The sequence below is a fragment of the Anomaloglossus baeobatrachus genome, chromosome 3 (assembly GCF_048569485.1).
Source record: "Anomaloglossus baeobatrachus isolate aAnoBae1 chromosome 3, aAnoBae1.hap1, whole genome shotgun sequence".
Taxonomy (NCBI): Eukaryota; Metazoa; Chordata; class Amphibia; order Anura; family Aromobatidae; genus Anomaloglossus; species Anomaloglossus baeobatrachus.
The window spans coordinates 221,222,248-221,245,816 of NC_134355.1; the positions used below are offsets into that span (position 1 = coordinate 221,222,248).

At 46.2% G+C, this 23,569-nt stretch overlaps 1 protein-coding gene across 2 annotated transcripts in view; it reads right to left on the reverse strand.

Moving 5' to 3' along the window:
• Window positions 1-23,569, reverse strand: part of FH (fumarate hydratase) — a 280,161-nt gene that overhangs the window by 190,714 nt on the left and 65,878 nt on the right. For both annotated transcript variants that reach the window (XM_075338213.1, XM_075338212.1), the window contains exon 3: window positions 1,427-1,537. In XM_075338213.1, the coding sequence (XP_075194328.1) occupies window positions 1,427-1,537 (111 nt within the window). The remainder of the gene's footprint in view (window positions 1-1,426; window positions 1,538-23,569) is intronic.

The following is a 23,569-nucleotide window of genomic DNA, read 5'->3' on the forward strand; positions in this document are numbered from 1 at the left end:
CTTCACGAAGAGGATATGGGACTGTTGTGTCAAAAAGTTTCCACTTAAATCTGAACACTCTCTCCACTGACTTCTTTTCTTTTTAATCCCAGAATGCCAGACGGTATGCAGGGTACAGCGACTAAAACATGGTTTGACAGGAAACTCTTTTGCTTTGCTGACATAGTAGACGCACATTCCAGAGACCTTCTCCCCTACGCCACCATAGCTGATAAATTTAATCTCCATGGCAATTCCCAATATCGGTATTTACAAATTAGACACCTGATGCACTCCCTTTTTACCTCCTTAGAAGTCTCTATCCCTACACTTTTTGAGAGATTATGCAGAGCTGGGGTCTCTACTAAAGGCCTCATCTCAGATATATACCGTATTTTAATTACCCCCTGCCCAGAAGACAAGCCAGATCATACATATATGAGGAAATAGGAAGATTTCCTTGGTGAGACCATTCCCTTGGGTATGTGGAAACGGATCTGGGATACTGCCTCTAAGACATCTTCATGCTATGTCTATAAGAAAAATCAGTATAAATTACTCATGTATTGGTATCACACCCCATCACTACTACATAAACTAAACCCAGCTATACCTGACAATTGTTGGAGGTGTGGAGCTACAGGAGGAGACATACCACACATATTCTGGGTATGCCCCATTATCCAGTGCTTCTGGAGGTTGGTGCAATCCCTTATATATAAAGTAAGTGGCCTTCGGGTTCCCCTGGATCCTAAATTCTATATATTAAAATATATCAATTGTTCAACTGGGGAAAAGAGTGAAGCGGTTATTGTTACATATAACTACAGCAGCAAGATGTCTGATTGCCCGTAACTGGAGACCGGTCCATCCACCCTCACTTACAGATCTCTATTCTCGGATCCAAGATGTGAGAAGGATGGAGTATCTATCTGCCCTGTCAAATAACACGGTAGATCATGTTGAGAGCGTTTGGTCACTTTGGGACACCTATTGGGCCAATAAAGAATAATAGTAAGGTATGGTTGATGGAAGCCTGATATATCCACTCTCACCACTTCATTCCCCCCCCCTCCTTATATCTCCTTGTCTAGTATTGTTTTGTTTGTCTTGTCACATTCCCTGTTTTTATTGTATTAGTGATAGTATGATATGTATACTGATTCTTAGTTTACAGTTATTGCTCATATGCTTGTGAGACATATCTATGCATTCATGTACTTTTTCCGTGTCTGTTTAAAAAAAAAATAATAAAACATTCAGTGATAAAAGAAAAAAAAAGAAAACAAAATTACATACTTACCACTGGTTGTTTTAGAGCCAAATTGTTACATTTTCACAACAACACTCCTTTAAATATTTCCGTGAACAAAAAATTCTGTTCTTTATACAAGATTGTTCTATCCATGATACAAAGGTCAAATTACCAATGCAAATACTTGCTTACCTCATCAGCAGCTTTAATAATATATTCAGCAATTTTGGGGTCAAGGCCATAATCCTTATTTACTTCTGCTGCCGCTTTTTTCAAGATGCCAAATGCTCTAATGACTGGTAGCTAAAATTAAGAGAAAAAATATTGAAGATAAAATAATTTTTTATACGACTATTGGCTGCATTTATAATAATCTTTATTTCTATAGCTCCAACATGTTCCGCAGCGCTTTCCAATTCAGAGGATCATATACAAAAAAGTAACAGTTATAGAAGATACAATAACTAGGGCAAAAATAAAGGCAACCCTGCTCATAAGAGCTTACAATCTACAATAAGGTGGGGGGGAATGGGGACATTTACAATGACTATCCAGTCATCTCAAAGAAATGGTGGATAGATAAAGACTCCATGAACCAGTTATTAACCAATCTTTGTGATGCTTTCGGGTGCGATGGAGTTTGATGGAGAGTTATGTTCTGAGAAGTGGTGGTGGGACTATGTAAATAGAATTTGATTAGGGAATGTAATAGGCCACTCTAAAAGCATGTGGGGTTTTATTTAGAGAGTGTCTGAAGCCGAGTACGTTGTGGTTCCTACTTTTTTCTGGGGCTAGAACATTTCAGAGGACTAGTGCAGCTCGGGAAAAGTCTTGACTATGGGAGTGGAAGGTTCGGATTAGTGTGGATGTTAGTCGAAAGTCGTGTGTGGAGCATAGAGAACAGGTAGGGTCATAGAAAGAGAAGAGGGTGGAGATGTAGGGGGGTGCACAGTGTGGAGAGCGTTGTGGGTGAGAAGAAGCAATTTGAATTGGATCCTGTGATATATGGGCAGCCAGTGCAATGACTGGCACAGAGCAGAAGCATCCGAGTAATGATTAGGCAGATAGGTGACCCTAGCTGCTGCATTAAGGATGGAATTAGGAGAAGAAAAAGGACTCTGTGTGCCATTAATATATGTGAACATAATCAATATCACCCAAAAATCACTTGCACGTAAAAATATTTTTATTTTAATTAGAAATGGGGATAACAATTACAATAGTAATACAAAATTACATAAAGGGGGGGCAGGGAACGAGGACTAGAAAAATGACACAATAAAAAACCTACTGGATGATAGAAATAAGACCTCAATTATGATAGCCTGGCAGGTACCAATGGCTAGTAAAGCTGCCATATCCATAGTTTAAACCAGGCATGAACGTACAACAGGGAAAGCAAACTGTAATTAAGGACCAAGGTCCTGTACACATATAAATAGCAATGAACCACAATATAAATCAGGAAGGGTCCATCAATAGTTAAAGGTATAGGTCCTCAAGCAGTCGGCTTACCCATGGGAGGTCACGTTAATTAGATCGATGTGTGCCCCTACGCGTCTCGCAGAAAAAGCTTCATGAGGGGGAGAGATCAGTGGAGTGGTGCCAGTCACTAATTAGGCCGGTTGTCAAACTTTTATACCGGTTGCCGATAAAGGAATAATGATGTGGGCGTTACTATATGCGGCACGTGTGTCCGCGTCACCCGCCGTTCCCCGTCACTTCCGGCACTCCAGCAGTCACCATAGTTGCGTTTAAAGCTATCGGGGGCCGGGAGCGATAAGGGAGGAGGGGGGAAGAGGATGTGGGCGTTACTATATGCGGCACGTGTGTCCGCGTCACCCACCGTTCCCCGTCAGTTCCGGCACTCCAGCAGTAACCATAGTTACGTTCAATGTTGTCGGAGTCCGGGAGCAATGAGGGAAGATGGAGGAAGATGTGGGCGCTACTGTATACGGCGCGTGTGTCCGCGTCACCCGCCGTTCCGCATCACTCTTGGCGCTCCAGCAGTAACCATAGTTACGTTTATTGCTATCGGAGGCCGGGAGCGATGAGGGAGGAGGGGCGAGAGCGGGCGCACGCGCACTAGGTATCACCCACATCAAACCCACAATCTACCTATGGAGGTAAGAAACGTACCATCACACCCCCGCAGATGGCTGAAAAGGAAAAGAAAAAGACCAAGGGACAGAACCTAGAGGTGATTAACTTATCTGATGTTATACTCACCAAAGCACAAATAGAAGTTTTGTGTCTGGGTCTAAATTTTGCACCTAACCACGATTTCAATCTATTTACAGTAATTAAAGACTTACACTTATTCTCCAGAAAATTAGTTTTAACAAAATTACATGCCAAGAGGAATTTGGACGTGACCCCCCTGACAGCTGCTGAAGTTGAAGCCATTACGATCCTTGAGGAACTGGATGAATCCTCTCCTCAAAATTCAGGAGGTAATGAAATAACCCTTCCCACTTTCTTACATCCACGATCCACCACTTTTCCCCCCTTTTCGGTCTGTCCTGAGGTAGAGATCTTTTGTAGGTTGGTCACTAAGGATCTCAAAAATATGAGTGGAAGACACGCAAGAGACAACCTTACAACTGATCAACGTAGAGCACTCAGTGAATTAAAACAACTTGATAGCGTTATCATCAAACCGGCCGATAAGGGGGGCAACGTGGTGGTGTGGCCGAGATCCATGTACGAAAAGGAAGCGGGACGCCAGCTCCGCGACCGTAATACATATACTCCGTTATCCCATAATCCACTCGGTAGGTTTATGGTGGAACTATTTGACATTTTGGACAAGGCTTTCCGTCAGGGGATTATCACCAAAAAAATCTTAGATGGTCTAACTACTAATTGTCCTGTGACACCCACCTTCTATCTTCTCCCCAAAGTCCACAAGGATCCGGTCTGCCCCCCCGGCGTCCGATTGTCTCTGGCATTGGAGGGCTATGCGACCCAGTTTGTAAGTTCATAGAATTTTATTTGCACCCACTGGTGGAAACGCTGCCCTCCTATGCCAGAGACACCTCTGACGTCCTGCGGCGGGTGGATGGACTCTTTGTGGACAAGGGGATTCTCCTCACCACGATTGATGTTTAATCACTATACACATGCATTGACCACCAACACGGACTTAGAGCCGTCAAGTTTTTCCTAACAGCGAGCAGTCTTGATGCACAACTGTGTGATTTGATTTATGATCTCCTTGAATTCATATTGACGCACAACTTTTTCACATTCAGGGACAAATTCTACTTGCAGAAACGAGGAACCGCGATGGGGGCGGCCTGTGCACCCTCTTACGCTAACCTCTTCCTGGGGTACTGGGAGAGGGAGGTGTTTGGGGGTGACGCACAGGCCGACTCATTGGTTCAGATGTGGATAAGGTATATTGATGACGTGCTGATTCTGTGGAGGGGCACCCCACTTGAGTTGGAGGATTACATCTGCTCCCTCAATAAGAATCAGTACGGCATCAAGTTAACCCACAGATACCATCCTGCGGAGATGGAGTTCCTGGATGTGAGACTGTTTGTGCATCCGGATGGCTCGCTGCAATCTGATTTATTCCGGAAAGAAACTTCGGTCAATGCATTACTTCATGCCACTTCTGGTCATTTGGCTCCCACTATAAAAGCAATACCTGTGGGTCAATATCTGCGGGCCCGGAGAATCTGTTCTAATGACAAATTATTTGAAAAGCAGGCTGATGATCTGAGAGACAGATTCCGGGAACGGGGATATTCAAATCGGATTATTAAACACGGTTACAACCGTGCTAAAAATGCCAAAAGACCGGAACTACTAGTGGGGAGAAGAAAAAGGAGAAGACGGAAGGGGTGACCAGTTTTATTGCCACATTTAACAATCAGTGGACTGATATCAGAACTATCTTGAATAAACACTGGGCCACCTTAAGATCTTATGGCATACTGGGTCCAAAATTGTCAAATACCCCCCTTCTGACAGCTAGGAGGGGGATGAACCTTAAAGACCATCTGGTCCACAGCCACTATATTGTCAAAACTGAACCCCTCTTTGGAATTCCGAGATCTAATCTCGGTTCCTATCCGTGTGGGTCATGTATGGCATGTAGAAATATGGTGCGCTCTGACGTTTTCTCTTCATCGGATGGTAGCAGGACTTTTAAGGTAAAACACTATATTTCGTGTCGAACTACGAATGTGATTTATCATGCAAAATGTACCTGCAATTTAATCTACATCGGGTTGACATCACGGGAATTCCGAAAACGTATAAGAGAGCACGTCAGAGACATTGTGGCAGCTCGAGAGGTGATTGAAATTGAATCCCTTAAAACCATACCACGCCACTTTAAATTACACCATGGCTGCAATCCAGATGAGTTGAGGTTTATGGGGATTAATGTGGTTCATCTGGGGATACAAGGCGGTGATTACAAAAAGGCATTGGCGAGACGTGAGTGCGAGTGGATGGTTAGACTAGATACAGTGGCTCCTCTCGGTTTAAACGAGAAACTTTCATTCTCACCATTTTTGTGAGAGTGACTGTCTCATCGATATCTTCATCCACCCGCATTCATGGTTTTTTGCCCCTTGATTTCTCCCTTTTTTGCCTTGATTTTTCTTGTCTTTTATATTTTATCTATTGGGATATTCTTTTCATTGTCATAGGAATATATACATCTATTTATTCCTTCGTTGTCTCTTGTGATGGTGTTTTTAATTTTTTAACAATCCCCTTTTTTCTTATGTATCTTTTGGTTTTTAGATTGTTGGTTTCTGCTATTGGATTTTCAGTTGGTGCCAATCCTGGAGGCTGACTTCTATGGATGTTACTTCCGGTACTGCTTGCTGATCAGGAACGATTTGAGTGCAACCCCTTCCTTCATAAACTGTTTATTCCTATACTGAGGACCGTCTGACATGTTTTTCATGTATTATATCTAGTTTATATGCGTATATATATATATATATATATATATATATATATATATATATATATATATATATATATATATATATATATATATATATATATATATATATATATATATATATATATATATATATATATATATAATGTGTGTATATAGGGACTTTCTTTATGATGTGTCTATTTGTGACTTTAACCCCATGGTCCCGATTTTCCATGTTTTGCTGCATATGTGTGCACCTCTGTTTAGACCTATATATTTTTGGTGCATACGTGGCAGTACTATTAAATACGCTGTAATACTGAGCCCTTTCGATCTGGTCCCTGTCCTAGGAACTTTAGGTGTTTGCATTCATGGGTTTGATGTGGGTGATACCTAGTGCGCGTGCGCCCGCTCTCGCCCCTCCTCCCTCATCGCTCCCGGCCTCCGATAGCAATAAACGTAACTATGGTTACTGCTGGAGCGCCGAGAGTGATGGGGAACGGCGGGTGACGCGGACACACGCGCCGTATACAGTAGCGCCCACATCTTCCTCCATCTTCCCTCATTACTCCCGGCCTCCGACAACATTGAACGTAACTATGGTTACTGCTGGAGTGCCGGAAGTGACGGGGAACGGTGGGTGATGCGGACACACGTGCCGCATATAGTAATGCCCACATCCTCTTCCCCCCTACTCCCTTATCGCTCCCGGCCCCCGATAGCTTTAAACGCAACTATGGTGACTGCTGGAGTGCCGGAAGTGACGGGGAACGGCGGGTGACGCGGACACACGTGCCGCATATAGTAACGCCCACATCATTATTCCTTTATCGGCAACCGGTATAAAAGTTTGACAACCGGCCTATTTAGTGACTGGCACCACTCCACTGATCTCTCCCCCTCATGAAGCTTTTTCTGCGAGACGCGTAGGGGCACACATCGATCTAATTAACGTGACCTCCCATGGGTAAGCCGACTGCTTGAGGACCTATACCTTTAACTATTGATGGACCCTTCCTGATTTATATTGTGGTTCATTGCTATTTATATGTGTACAGGACCTTGGTCCTTAATTACAGTTTGCTTTCCCTGTTGTACGTTCATGCCTGGTTTAAACTATGGATATGGCAGCTTTACTAGCCATTGGTACTTGTCAGGCTATCATAATTGAGGTCTTATTTCTATCATCCAGTAGGGTTTTTATTGTGCCATTTTTCTAGTCCTCGTTCCCTGCCCCCCCTTTATGTAATTTTGTATTACTATTGTAATTGTTATCCCCATTTCTAATTAAAATAAAAATATTTTTACGTGCAAGTGATTTTTGGGTGATATTGATTATGTTCACATATATTAATGGCACACAGAGTCCTTTTTCTTCTCCTAATTCCCTCCTTATTGTAAGGACGTGCTGGAGCGGCCATGAGATAGCAGCAGCAGTGGTTCCACGAGTGCGGTTTTCCTTTATGCATTAAGGATGGACTGTAGAGCAGAAAGTCTAGTTAGGGGGAGACCAATTAAGGGCGCTTTCACACTTGCGTTCAGCGCAATCCGCCGCTATGAATAGCGCAGTCCGTTAACGCACTGCGCTATTCTCCACAGACTTGTATTGACGTCAAGCGTCGTTATTTTGACGCGGCGTCGGGCGGAGGGAATGCTGCATGTAGCGATTTTTGGGTCGTTATTAGACACCTTGTCGGATTCTGTCTATGGGGGCGGATTCCGCCGCAATGCACTAAGTGGGCACTGGGCGGGTCTAGACGCGCCCCCACACTGAGTGACAGCTGTCTCACTGCAACCAATCACAGCCGCTGGTGGGCGGGTCTATATCATGCAGTACAATAAATAAAAATTTAAAAAATGATGTGCGGTCCCCCCTCAACTTTCATACCAGCCAAGATAAAGCCACACAGCTGAAGGCTGGTATTCTCAGGATGGGGAGCCCCACATTATGGGGACACCCCCAGCCTAAAAATATCAGTCAGCAGCCGCCCGGAATTGCCGCATCCATTAGATGCGACAGTCCCGGAACTCTACCCGGCTCATCCCGAATTGCCCTGGTGCGGTGGCAATCGAGGTAATAAGGAGTTAATGGCAGCAGCCCATAGCTGCCACTAAGTCCTAGGTTAATCATGGCAGGCGTCTATGAGACACCCACATTGATTAACCTGTAAGTGAAAGTAAATAAACACATACACCCGAAAACACCTAGGTTACTTACCGGTAGCCGGTTTTTCCAGAACCCATGACAGCATCACGTGAGAGTGGGATCCGCCCAGCGAGGACAGGAAACCATTCTTAAATAGAAGGGCGGGTACCTCTCCCCTTCGTCAGCTGATTACCGAGAATTGAGAGGACCTCCAACAATTGTTAGAACTTAACTCTATCACCAACTATAACACACACATGCACACCCAGAATAGTGCACACTAAAGGTGAAAAGGGAGGGATTATATGGGTGCTGTCATGGTTTCTGGAAAAACCGGCTACCGGTAAGTAACCTAGGTGTTTTCCCCTCACCCATGATAGCACCACGTATGAGATTTTCAGAGAATAACATATTAGGGAGGGACCAACGTCTCAAGCACCCTTCTACAAAACGAGAAGTCAGCCGAGGAGGATAGATCCAACCGATAGTGACGGAAAAAAAGGAGAATGTGAGGACCAGGTAGCAGTCCTACAAATCCGGTCAATAGATACCTGCGTCTTCTCAGCCCCGGAGGGCAACACCGCACTGGTGGAATGGGTCCTTATGCCCTCATGGATGGCAGCCCCACTAGATGAGTAGGCTAAGCAATGGCCTCCCTAATCCACCTAGAGATAGTGCAGTTTTTACACCCACAGACCTTTCCTACTACAGTGAGGGCTATGAAAAAGGACGGTGTTTTCTCCACACTATGTGTCACTGAGATGTAGAGAAGAAGGGCCCTATAAACCTCTAACATGTGAATCTGTTTACCCCTGTATTTGTAGAATGGCCGCAAAGGAGGGAGGATTATCCCCTGCGTGCTATGGGATCGAGAGGCGACCATTGGGAGATAGGGTCCTATTAACACCTGACCTGGCCTATCATTGAATAACTGAGCGTAGGGCTGTACTAGAACAAGGTCTCCCATCAAGGTCAGGAAACCAACTGACGAAGGGGAGAGGTAACCGCCCTTTTATTTCAGAATGGTTTCCTGTCCTCGCTGGGCGGATCCCTCTCTAACGTAGTGCTGTCATGGGTGAGGGGAAAAATACTTTATTTGGAATAAAAGACAAAAAAAAACACCTTCTTTCACCACTTTATTAAAATCCCCAAATACCCCTCCAGGTCCGGCGTAATCCACACGAGGTCTCGTGACGCATCCAGCTCTGCTACATGAAGCTGACAGGAGCGGCAGTAGAACACCACCGCTCCTGTGAGCTCCACGCAGAAACTGAAGGGAGTCGCAATGTCAGCGGGGACGTCACTGAGATAATGCCTGTGTGTGCGCGGTGATGATGGGTGCGGTAGTGCTTGCATGTGTGTGGTGATGATGAGTGTGGTAGTGCTTGGGTGTGCGGTGATGATGGGGTCTCTCTCTCTCGAGGCTAGAAAATGTAACTCAACGTGTTATTTCCCAGGAATCTGTTGCCTTTATTATCACACTATTTGCAAGGCATTCGTCACACAACGCATTGTAACGGATGCCGCACAACGCAAGTGTGAAAGCACCCTAAAAGAGAATTGAAGTAGTAAAGGCAAGAGTGGATCAGGGCCACAGTGAGGGATTTTGTAATATCCATGGTGAGAAAGGGGCAGATTTTAGAGATGTTCTTGAGGTGCAAGCGATAGGAGCAGGCAAGAGAGTGTATAGAGGAGGTGAGGAAAAGATCGGTGTCGAGCATAACCCGCAGACAGCGAGCCTGCTGCCTAGGAGTTATCATGGTACCACACACAGAGAGGGAGATGTCATATTTAGGAAGGTTAGAAGATGGAGAGAATAGAAATAGTTAAGTTTTGGAAAAGTTACGTCTCAAATAGAGAGCAGACATGACGTTGGAAACTGCACACAGACAGTAGGTATAACACCCTGACAGCGAGCCTGCTGCCTAAGAGTTATTGTGGTGCTGCACATAAAGGAGGGAGAAGTTAGGTTTAGGAAGGTTAAAAGATGGAGGGAGTAGAAGTTCTGTTTTGTAAAGGTTAAGTTTCATATGGAGAGCAGACATGATGTTGGATACAGCAGACAGACAGTCACTGGTGTTCTGTAGTACAGTGGTGGCAAGGTGTAAAGTTGTGAGTCATTAGCATAAAGATGGTACTTGAAACCAAAATTTGCCAATGGCCAAGGAAAGAACCTTGAGGGACCCAGACAGTGAGAGGAAGAGATGTGGAGCCAGCAAATGACCTTTCTGACTGATCATTCAGCGTATAAGAAGAAAATCAGGAGATCATGGTGTCCTTTATGCTGATTGAATCGAGCATAGAGAGGAGATGGTGGTCAACAGTGTTGAAGGCTGCAGAGAGGTCAAGAAGAATAAGCAGGGAGTAGTCACCATTACGTTTTGCTGTCAAAAGGTCATTGGTCACTTTGATGAGGGCAGTTTATGTGGAGTGTAAGGGGTGGAAGCCAAATTGTAAAGGATCTCAAAGAGAGGAAGTGCAGCGGTAGCTGGTGAGGTGGGAATACACCAGGTGCTCCAACAGTTTGGAGATTAAGGGAAGATTGGAGACTGGTCTGTAGATATTTGTGCAGGACGGATTAATAGAAGGGGTGTTTTTTTTTTTTTATTAGAGTAATGATAGAATGTTTAACCCCTTAAGGATGAAGCCAGTTTTGTACTTAATGTCCAGGCTATTTTTTGTAATTTTGACCAGTGTCACTTTATAAGGTTATAACTCTGGAACGCTTCAATGGATCCCGGTGATTCTGAGATTGTTTTTTCGTGACATATTGGGCTTCATGTTAGAGGTAAATTTAGGATGATATTTTTTTATTTTATTTGTGAAAAAATCTGAAATTTGCCAAAAACTTTTTTAAAATTTTGCAATTTTCAAACTTTTAATTTTTAAGCCCATAAACCAGAGAGTTGTGTCACACAAAATGGTTAATTAATAACATTTCCCACATGTCTACTTTAGATCAGCGTAATTTTTTAAACAAAATTTTTTTGGGGTTAGGAAGTTAGAAGGGTTCAAAGTTCATCAGCAATTTCCCATTTTTTCAACAAAATTTACAAAACCATTTTTTTAGGGACCACATCCCATTTGAAGTGACTTTAAGAGGCCTGGGTGAAAGAAAATATCCAAAAGTGACACCATTCTAAAAACTGCACCCCTCAAGGTACTCAAAACCACATCCAAGAAGTTTATTAACCCTTCAGGTTCTTCACAGGAACTAAAGTAATGTGGAATGAAAAAAAATAAAAATTAACATTTTACCTAAAAATGTTGCTTTAGCACTAATTTTCTTACTTTTTCAAGAGGTAACACCAAAAACTGGACCTCACACTTTGTTACCCACTTTCTTATGAGCGCGCAGATACCCCACATGTGGTCAGAAACCTTTGTTTGGGTAAATGGGAGGGCTTGGAACGAAATGAGCAATATTTGAATTTTGGAAAGCAAAGTTGGCTGAAACAGATTGCGGGCACCATGTTGCATTTACAGATCCTCTAAGGTACCTACACAGCAGGAACCCCCCTCAAGTGACCCCATTTTGGAAACTAGACCCCTTAAGGCTTCTATCGAGGGGTATAGTGAGCATTTTGGACCCACAGGTACTTCACAGATTTTGATAACGTTATGTTGTCATATTGAAAATTGTCATTTTTTTCTCAAAAATGTTGCTTTAGCATCAATTTTCTCACTTTTTCAAGAGGTAATTCCAAAAATTTAACCCAAATGTTTGTTACCCACTTTCTTATGAGCGTGGTGATACCTCACATGTGGTCTGAAACCTTTGTTTGGACAAATGGGAGGGCTTGGAACGAAAGGAGCAATATTTGAATTTTGGAAAGGAAATTTGGCTGAAAAAGATGGCGGGCACCATGTCGCATTTGGAGGACCCCTAAGGTACGTAAACAGCAAAAAAAACACCACAAGTGACCCCATATTGGAAACTAGACCTCTCAAGGAATTTATCTAGATGTTTGGTGAGTACCCTGAACCCCCAGGTGCTTCACAGAAGTTTATAACGTTGAGCCATGAAAATAAAAAAATAAACTTTTACCACAAAATTGTTACTTCAACCAGGTAGCTTTTTTTTCACAAGGGTACCAGGAAAAAAATCACCATGAAATTTATACTGCAATTTCTCCTGAGTTTGGTGATATCTTACATGTGGTGGAAATCAATTGTTTGGGCACACGGCAGGGCTCGGAAGGGAAGGAGTGCAATTTGACTGCAAAATTGGCTGGAATCAATAGCGGACGCCATGTTGCATTAGGAGAGCCCCTGAGGTGCCTAAACAGTGGAGGTCTCCCACAAGTGACCCCATTCTGGAAAATAGACCCCTCAAGGAATTTATCTAGATGTTTGGTGAGTACCCTGAACCCCCAGGTGCTTCACAGAAGTTTATAATGTTGAGCTGTGAAAATAAAAAAAATAAACTTACTTCAACCAGATAGCTTCTTTTTTAACAAGAGTAAAAGGAAAAAAAAAAAATAGCATAAAATTTATTGTGCAATTTCTCCTGAGTATGCTGATACCTTATGTGTGGTGGAAATCGATTGTTTGGGTGCATAGCAGGGCTCGGAAGGGAAAAAGTGCCATTTGACTGAACATTTGGCTGGAATAATTAGTGGACGCTATGTCGCATTTGGAAAGCCCCTAAGGTGCCTAAACAGTGGAGGTCCCCCACAAGTGACCCCCATTCTGGAAACAAGACACCTCAAGGCTTTTATCTAGGTGTATATTGAGCATTTTGAATCCACGAATACTTCACAGAATTTGATAAGTTTAGGTTGCCATATTGAAAATTTTCATTTTTTTCACAAAAATGTTTCTTTAGCATCACATTTCTCACTTTTTCAAGAGGCAACAACAAAACGTGGACCCCACAGGTTGTTATCCAATTTCTTGTGAGCGCAGGGATACCCCATATGTGGCGAAAAACCTCTATTTGGATAAATGGGAGGGCTTGGAATGGAAGGAGCACCATTTGAATTTTGGAAAAGTTGAAATAAATTCTGCGCACCATGTCACATTAGCAGTGCCTCTTGGGTACCTATACATCAGAAACCCCCCCACAAGTGACCCCATTTTGGAAACTGGACCCCTCAAGGATTTTATTCAGGAGTATAGTAAGCATTTTGAATCCACAGGTACTTCACAAAAATGTTGCTGTAGCAACAATATTCTCACTGTTAGGCTATGTGGCCATGATCCAGCGACACGGCGTCTAGTACAGTGTCAGCCTTCCTGCAGAGATGTGAGTGTTGTCCACGGGAGAACGCAGCTGCCCATGCCCACGATTTGGGTTCAGGCTGCTGTGGACTTTAGTTCTATTCTACCTGCAGAGAACACTCATCTCCGCAGGATAAATTGTCATGCTGTAGCTTGGGAAGCTGCGCCACAGGTCGGTTTATGCTACGGAGAAAAGAAGCACAGTGGGCATGAGATTTCTAAAAATCCTTCCACTGTGCTTCTACTGCACAACGCAGCGCTATGGATGCAGGGAAAACACTATGCGCCCAAAACGCTGCAAACCCCGATTGTGGGCACAATAGCCTAAAATGCTACAATGGATGAATGGATAGATGTAAAACATATATAACGTCCTACCCCCTGCATATTCTAAGCTGGCGCCCTTTAGTGCCCTTCATGTGGCACTAAAGGATGCCTAGCCTTGTATTTAGCCCAAAAAGAAAAAAAAATAATTAAAATAAATGACGTGGGGTCCCCCCTATTTTTGATAGCTAGCTCGGGTAAAGCAGACAGCTGTGGTGCAAACCACAGTTGACAGCTTCATCTTGTCTGGTGATGAATTTGGAGGGCTCCCCAAGCTGTTTTTTTTTTTTAATTTATAAATAAATAATTAAAAAAAAAAAAACAAACATGGGGTCCCCCCAAATTGGATCACCAGCCAAGGTGAAGCTGACAGCTGGGGTCTGGTATTCTCAGGGTGGGAAGAGCCAAGGTTATTGGACTCTTCCCAGACCAAAAATAGCAGGCCGCAGCCGCCCCAGAAGTGGCGCATCCATTAGATGTGTCAATCCTGGCGCTTCGCCCCAACTCATCCAGTTGCCCTGGTGCGGTGGTAAACGGGGTAATAAATGGGGTTGATACCAGATGTGTAATGTCACCTGTGTCTGCTGTAATCCATTTTGGATGTCCCACAATGATTCTGGACCTTCAATAATATGAGGGGCACGTTCAGGGAACGTATCCCCCATTTTCTATGAGTGCAGACCCTCCATTTGAGGAGAGTGGGTGCAAAGAATTTGCACCCACCCTGCCCGGGTCACAGCTGCAGTGTTCCGAGCAGCAGCAGCCAGCGTCTCTGAACACAGGAAGCTGAGCTGTCAGCTGCTCTGCACGTGTGACCAGCGTCTGCTGTGCAGGAGGGGGGATCGCGGTGGATGAAGGCTGGAAAAGGTACGGGGGACACCGGGGAGATATAGGGGGTGACTTGGCAGGACCTGGGGAGCAGTTTTCTGTCGTATATGTCATAGCACATGCGACGGAAACCAGAGGAAAAGGGTAAATGCTGCCGGCGCGATGCTGTGTGCGCGGCCATCTTGGATTGTCGGGAGTGGGGGGCTTGGGGGGGACACTATGGCGATACCGGGGGACCGGAGGAGACCGGGGAGGAGATTTATCTCTCTTCTGACATGTTTGTTTATGCAAGATGGGAGATAAATCATTTTTTACTGGCGCTGTCATTTACTGTAAACGGGTATATACCCGTGATCACGTGAGCGGGGACCGGAAAAACCGGCCTGAATCATGATCTCCAGGGTCTCAGCTACCCCCGGTAGTTGAAATCCCGGAGACTTTCTGACTCTGGGGGGCGCTATACCCTTTTGTCCGACCGCGTAAAAAAGCGGCGGATCGGAAGAAGTAGCCTTATTTACTGCCGTTAAAAGGCGTATCGGAAGTCGTTAAGGGGTTAAAGAAGGAGGGGAAGATACCAAAAGAAAGCGAGATTGAAGATTTTAGGTAGGTGAGTAGTGATGATGGGAGACAGACTGCAGTAGGTGTGAGGGAATGGGGTAAGTAGTGCAATTGGTAGCACGAGAAGAAGAGAGGAGCCTGGAAACTTCTTCTTCTGTGACTGGGTCAAATGTGGAAAGTGAGACAGACAGCATCTAGGGAGGGATGAGTATCATAACGCTTGGTCGCCGGGAGCTGATCTCCTGGCGGATGTTTTCTATCTATCTCTATAAAATTGGATGCCAGATCATCAGCATGAAGGTCTGTGAAAGCGGTATGTACTTTGGGACTCAGGAGGGAGAGAAAGGTGTCAAGCTTTTCTGGATTGCTGGAGAGTGAGGAGATCAGGGTGGTGAAGTTGGCCTGTGTGGCAAGAAGAACGGCAGAGTTGTAGATTCTTAACATAGATCTGTAGTGGATGAAGTTTTCTGGTGTAGGAGTTTTCCTACAGAGGTGTTTGACACTCTAGAGCATCACTGGAGAAAGAGTTTGCAATGTGAGCCAGGGCTGTTTTACTCTGTTTGGAGGTTCTGAGAGTGAGGGCTGCTACTTGGTCTAGGGAACTTCTGAGTGTGTCATTGTAGTGGTTTGCAGCCAGATCAGGACAGGACAGTGAGGAGATAGACTTTATACACTCATCACTGTCCCCTAAGTGTCAGTGTCAATGGCCTGTGGATTTCTGAATGTGTGATAGGTGGTAGTGCGCTGGGCTGGGCGAGGATATGCGAGCACGAAGGAGAGGATGTTATGGCCAGAGAGGGGAAGATGTGAGTTATCAAAGTGAGAGATTGAGCAGAGGCAGACGAAGACCAGGTCAAGGGTGTTACAGTCTTCATGTCAAATCACAATTTGCCAATGGCAACTAGAGACCCTAAACTAAAGACTGATCTATTAAAATTTAACTTTTAATTCATTATTTAAGATATAAAAGGACATACAACTTAAAATCACTAAACATTGTGGTCTAACTCTGATTGATGTATAATCGTTCCTAATAAAGTGATTCCTAATGCAGACTGACGTCTGTGAGTGATCTCTATATTATTCTTGTCATGAATGACCACTAATGCTTGCTATTTAAAAGACATGAAGCAGTAGCCTCCCCTAGATGTGAGTTATCAAAGTGAGAGATTGAGCAGAGGCAGACGAAGACCAGGTCAAGGGTGTTACAGTCTTCATGTGTCTCATAGGATGAGAGCTGTGAGAGGCCAAGGGAGGTGGTTAAAGATAGAAGCTGGGATGCAGATAGGGAGGTGGGGCTGTTCATGGGGATGTTAAAGTCTCCTAGAATAAGGGTTGGTAGTTCTGAGGATAAAGTGCAGCAACAAGGCTGAAAAGTGGTCAAGGAACTGAGTGGGTGAGTCGAAGGGATGGTATATGAGCACTACTCTGAGAAAGAGGGGATGGAAGAGCCTGATGGTGTGGACTTTGAAAGAAGGGAATGAGGTATTGATGGAGTTGGGGGGGTATTACCTGGAAAGTGCATTGTGGGAACAGGAGTAAGCAGACTCCACCACCAAGTCTGTTCTGAGATCTCGGTGAATAGGAAAAGTGTAAGCTACCATGAGGAACGGCAGCAGGGGAAGCAGTGTCAGAATCCCGAATCCATGTTTCAGTGTGGACCAGCAGACTAAGAGTATCTCTCACTGTGTAGATGTTTACTCATTTGGGTACTGCCCAGTAAATTAAGAAATAGAAACCTTATGCCTTTCATTAAAGGGACTAGGTCAAAAGGTTTTTGCGATGTAACTTTGGGACTGCAGGATATAAAGGCTGAGACACAGATTTCAAGGATGTGTCACTTATTATGGTGTGTGCCAACTACATACAATGAATATTTTATTACCAGGGGATTATCACTGCCTGGACTATAGAGTATGTCAGCTTTTCCAACTATGCTCTCTTCTCTGATAAGCAGCTTTCTGCTACAATTAAGGGCTCATTCACATGACTATTCAGTTTTTGCGGTCCGCAAAAAACGGTCCTGTTTTTTCACGGATGCAACTTTGTGGCATCCGTGTGACAACCACATCTGTCTCGTTCTGTTCAGGATAAAGTCCATGTGTCATCCGTGAGACTTCTGTTTTTTTGCGGACCGTAAAAAAAAACACACGAAAAAAAAAAAAACAGGAGAGTTACATGCAGTCCATGGTATCTGGCCAGATGCTGGTCCCCATATAAAGTCTATGGGGAAAAATCTGGGGCAAAGGGGTAGGAGAAAGCGCTACATACTCACCGATCACCGGCACGGCTGTCACTCTGCTCCCGCGGCAACTTTTTGATCTTCCCGAGCCGGACGCTCAGGGTCATACATATTCACTTCTCCCCCAGTCTGTGACGTCCCCGTTAGTCAAAGTCTAGAGCCGCCCGAGAGAGGTGATCTGAGAACGCGGCGGGCATAGAAGTCAGTGCAGCTGACGGCAGGAATGCAGGACTTCATCTTCACAGGTAGTGAACTTTACTAACCTCCTGACGGCAACGCTCATCATTCCCGCAGCTGCTGACACTGTTGTGGGGGCAGGTGCTGACGTGCGGCAGTGCGGGTTCGAAACACAGACTGCAGGGGCACCCAATGGAAGTCACACGGAAGTGCTTCCAGGGATTTTGCACACCCATTGACTTGTATTGCGTCACGGTCCATTATTACAGAACAGAATAGGACATGGTCCATAATAACAAAACGGACATACGGCATCCCATCTGTTTTTTTGTATGATTGGATGCACATGGAAGTGCTTCCGTGTGCTATCCGATAATACACAAAAGACATTGTCAGTAGATCCGGAAAAATACACGAACTAACCAGGACAAACGGACCGGTCGTCTGAATGAGCCCTAAAGAGGAGAAATCGGGTTGGGTGACATTTCCTCTGGAGGCTGCGGAATCCGTTTTTTTTTCCCCCAAGCCAGTTTTACTGTATCTGCGACTTTGCTGGCTGGTTCCACCGACATGCCACACAGACCGTCCATCAGAGCAGATGCCATCCCTACCCTGATGTTCTTGCCAGGCCTTCTGCTACTGACCGGGTCTGGTCTGCTGTTGCCACTGCTGTGCCTGCTCAGCCATCTTGCTAGAGGGAATAATAGACTGAAGCCAAAAGCGTTCCCCTGGCGTTCAGCCCGCACTTTAAACCAAGTGCAGGACCTGTCAGGTACAGCCCCACTCCAAAATCAGCCTCCTCCGGTACCCCGGAAGTTCTCTCCTTCTAACCACGTAACCCAGGTCACACGATCCCAGGTGCCCACATCATCAGAACGCGCTCGTATGGATGGGTGCCTTGCGCATATGCACCCGGGAAAACTCGGCAGCCCGTCAGAACATCCTGGGGGTGCTGCTGCTTGCATTCACACGCGACATGAAAGCCTACCTGGGTCTACCTCAGCGCCTCCAGAACTCCTCAATCGAACAGGGACCTCTCCACTGCCCATCCCGAAGAAAGAGGCCTGATGCGTGAGAGAGGTACTGCCCTTTTATTCAGTAGGTTTCCTGTCCTTGACGGGCGGATCCCCTCTATCCTTGATGTTCTCATGGGTGAAGAAAATCTTAAAATTACTTACCGGTAAGGATTTTTTCCAGAAGCCACGACAGCGCCACCAGAGAGATGGGTCCGTCCACCATAGGACAGGAAACCCTACAGAAATAAAAAGAGGCGGCATCTCTCCCCTGCCTCAGTTAGGTTACAAAGCACAGAGAGGATTATAAACAATAAATGAAATGGAAAAAATATACCATCACCATCACCCACTACAACTAATCAATCGTCAGAACGTGGATCCCAAGAACCCAAGGTGAAATGGAAAGAGGTAGAAAAAGGGGTGAGCAGCAGTAGCACTGTCGTGGCTTCTGGAAAAAATCATTACCGGTAAGTAATTTAAGATTTTTCCCTTCCCCACGACAGCACCACCAGATAGACTCCAAAGACAACTACATTAGGCAGGTACCACAGCCTATAGTACCCTTCTACCAAAGGTCATATCCACCATGGCCGACATGTCTAAGCGGTAGTGCTGAAAAAAAGTTGTAGGAGAAGACCAGGTGGCCGCCTTACAGATAAGATCCAATGGAACCTCCGCTCTTTCTGCCTAGGAGGTCAATACAGCCCTGGTGGAATGGGCTGAGACATTCTGTGGAACAGGTCTATTCTGGGCTATGTAAGCTGCCTTAATCGCCTCACTGACTTACTTGGCTATTGAACCCTTGGAAGCGGGAAAACCCCTGCCTCGGTCCCTGGAAACACACAAACAGAGCCTGACTTCTCCGCCAGGGTCTGGTCACTGCAATATAATGGCTCAAGGCCCTAGAAACATCCAAGGTGTGAAATCTCTCTTCCTTAGGATTCCTAGGGGAGGGACAAAAAGAAGTTAGGACAATCTCCTGAGACTGGTGAAAAGACCTAGCCACATTGGGCAAATAAGCTGGGTCAGTACGAAGAACCATGCGGTCCTCAAAAAAACAGAGTATAAGGGGAGTTACCTGAAAGGGCGTGAAGGTCGCTAACTCTTCTAGCAGAAGTGAGGGCCAGCAACAAAGCTACCTTAAATGTCAGACACTTAATAGGGGCATCAACCAGGGGTTCAAATGGAGGTCCTGTCAGGGAGTCTAAAGGCTACTTTACACACTGCGATATCGGTCCCGATATCGCTAGTGTGCGTACCCGCCCACATCTGTTGCGCGACATGGGCATATCGCTGCCCGTGCCGCACAACATCGCCCAGAGCCGTCACACATACTTACCTGTCCGGCGACGTAGCTGTGACCGGCGAACCGCCTCCTTTCTAAGGGGGCGGTCCGTGCGGCGTCACAGCGACGTCACTGAACCGCCGCCCAATCGCAGCGGAGGGGCGGAGATGAGCGGGACGTAACATCCCGCCCACCTCCTTCCATCCGCATAGCGGCCGGGAGGCAGGTAGGGAGACGTTCCTCGCTCCTGCGGCGTCACACGCAGCGATGTGTGATGCCGCAGGAACGAGGAACAACCTCGTTACTGCTGAAGTAACGATTTTTGGGAATTAGGACCCGTGTAGCCGATTAGCGATAAATCACGCTTTTGCGACGATTTTACATCGCTGAACGCTGTTACACAAAGCTATATCGCTAACGATTGCGGAAGTGCGTCACCAAAACCGTGACCCCAACGACAAAACTCGGGCGATATCGCAGTGTGTAAAGCCCGCTTAATACCAGATTAAGATCCCACGGAGGGAATACCAAACAGGGAACAGGGCGAGCCCTTTGACAAGAGGAGATGAACCTCCTAACCCACCTATTACCAGCTAGGTCCGAGTTATATAAAGCGATAAAACAAGAGATAGCAACGCTCAGGGGCTGTGAACAAAAAGTTAACGCTGCAGAGTGAGTTAATCTGTGGATTGATCTATGGGCTGACAGTGCACACACACATATTATATGCTTACCTTACCTTCCGTTCCATCGCCGGTCTGCTGGGACTTGCTGTTCTCTGGTACGGGGCCGGGCTGTCTAACGCGTTACCATAACGACGAGGCAGGAAGAAGTTCCCGGCCAGAGCGCTGACGTCAAAGGCAGAGCCGCTTGCCTCTGATTGGCCAGCGCTCTGCCTTTAATTAGCGGTGACAGGAAGTTCCTCCCTCGTCGCTATGGATGCAGAGACACAGCGTGGACTGGAACGCAGCGGCGCTACAGCACCCAGGAGGCCGGCGATGAAACGAAAGGTAAACATATTATGTTATATTATATGCTCACCTTACCTTCCGTTCCATCGCAGGCCTCCTGGGTCTTTTAGTTCGCCACGAGGACGTCGCGATGTACCTGGGAACTACAAGGACCATGAGACCGGCGGTGGAACGGAAGGTAAGGTGAGCATAATACTGTATGTGTGTGCGTGAGTGTGTGTTTGTGTGTGTTTGTGAGTACATGTGTGTGTTTGTGTGTGTTTGTGTGGACTGCTAGTGCGGGTCAGAATGTGGTGGATGGACGAAACCGGAAGTGTGTGTGGTGAGTATTTCGCTCGTACAGCAAAGCTTTCTCGTAAAGCGGGTTACAAATTTACAGAAAGCTTTGCTTGTTAAGCGAAATTCTTGTTAAGATGGTTACTCGTTAAGCGAGGTACCACTGTAATTGCAGATGAGTAGATGTGAATCTTTATCTGACCAGTGTGGGCCGCTGCTGGGATAGCGTGTTTCAGGATGGCTGAGTTGCAGGAATGCAGCTGCCTCTTCCCAGTGGGTGCGGGGACTTGCGGTGTGCTGCGGGCAGGCTTCACAGGATAAGAAGTGTCCCAGTGGGAGGGATGCAAGTCTGAGCTGGCGTCTGTATCCAGGAGCCCCGGCCGGCAGCTTCCCTGGATACTTAGACACGTGCGTGTGGAGGAGCGTGTGACGTCACAGGGCTCAGGGCAGGCTACGGAAGCCTGTAGCGGGCAAAAGGGGTCCCAACGTGTTTCAGAGATGCAAAGCGTCGTTTCAGAGATGCAAAACGTGCCTCCTTCATCAGGGAATTCCCTGATGAAGGAGGCACGTTTTGCACCTCTGAAACGCGTTGGGACGCCTTTTGCCCGCTACAGGCTTCCGTAGCCTGCTCTGAGCCCTGTGACGTCACACGCTCCTCCACACGCACGTGTCTAAGTATCCAGGGAAGCCGCCGGCCGGGGCTCCTGGATACAGACGCCAGCTCAGACTTGCATCCCTCCCACTGGGTCACTTCTTATCCTGTGAAGCCTGCCCGCAGCACACCGCACGTCCCTGCACCCACTGGGAAGAAGCAGCTGCATTCCTGAAACTCAGCCATCCTGAAACACGCTATCCCAGGAGCGGCCCACTCTGGTCAGATAAATATTCACATCTACTCATCTGCAATTACTGTCATCACAAACAACAAGTAAGTTGTCCCCATTCATTTAAAAATCATTTAAAATTGTGTTTAAACTTGTGCTAACCCTTACTTTATCACTTTGTGAGCGCTATAGTCATGAGTTATATAAAGCCCCTAGGGCTGAAACCTGTACTTTCAAAGTACTGACAGAGTCCCAGCTCCAACCCAGACTGAAGAAACTCCAACACAACATCCCCCACCGGAGGAACCCCTAATGGACTTCTCCCAGAAAAGGACAGGAACCTGCGCCAAATTCTGGCATAAATTTTGGTGGTAGTTGGCTTCCTACTCTGCAAGAGAATGGAAACCAGCCCAGAGGAGAACCCCATCCCCTCTAACAGATTCCTCTCATATTCCAGGCCGTCAAATGAAGGCCTGGAAGGTGAGGGTGGAGCAGAGGGCCCTGGGAGTGGAGATTCCGTCTCTCCGGGAGAATCCAAGGGTCCGCTATTGACATTTTTTGTAGCCAAAAAAAAAAAAACGGCCTCCGGGGCCAAAAAGGAGCAACCAGAATCAACCGTGCTCCGTCCTCTCGAATCTTCTGCAGCACAGCTGGAAGCAGAATCAGAGGGGGAGGGGGGGGAAGGCATACAAGGAGGCCTTGATTCCAAGAGACCTGGAAGGCGTCCACCTCCCAGGGATTATCGTGAGGGCTGAGGGAACAAAAGCGAGAGACTTTCCTGTTGGCTCGGGTGGCAAACAGTTCCACAGTAGGGGATTCCCAAAGCTGCACTATTTGATTGAAGACCTCCCCATGCAGACTCCATTCCCCTTGGCATACTGGACTTCTGCTGAGAAAGTCGGCCTGAACATTGTCTACCCCTCGAATGTGTAGTGCCGTTAGGGAAGAGAGGTGTACCTGTGCCTGTGCCTCTGCGGTGTAGAGCAGGGACGTTTAACAGCCATCACTGCTTGCCGCTGTGCCGCAGAGGCTCCAATCGACTCTGCGTCAGACTGCAGAGCTGGTGAGTGCACAGTGATGGATAGTGTGAGAGCAGCGAGGGGTGAGTGGACCACATGGAAAATGGGGGTCACGGTGCTAAGAAGAGAAGGAACAGTATGGATAAGTGGGCACATAGGGGGTACAGTATGGATAAGTGGGTGCATAGGGGGGATTGTATGGATAAGTGGGTGCATAGAGAGGATTGTATGGATAAGTGGGCGCATAGAGAGGATTGTATGGATATGTGGGCATAGGGAGAATTGTATGGATAAGTAAGGGAATAGAGGTAACAGTATTAGTGTGAGCATAGGGGGGCAGCATGGATAAGTGGGAGCATGGATAAGTGGGAGCATGGATAAGTGGGAGCATTTGGGAGGCAGCATGGATAAGTGGGAGCATAGGGGGATCAGTATAGATAAGGGGAGCATAGGGGGATCAGTATAGATAAGGAGTATAGGGGGGCAGTATGGATAAGTGGGAGCACAGGGGGCAGTATGGATAAGTGGGAGAAT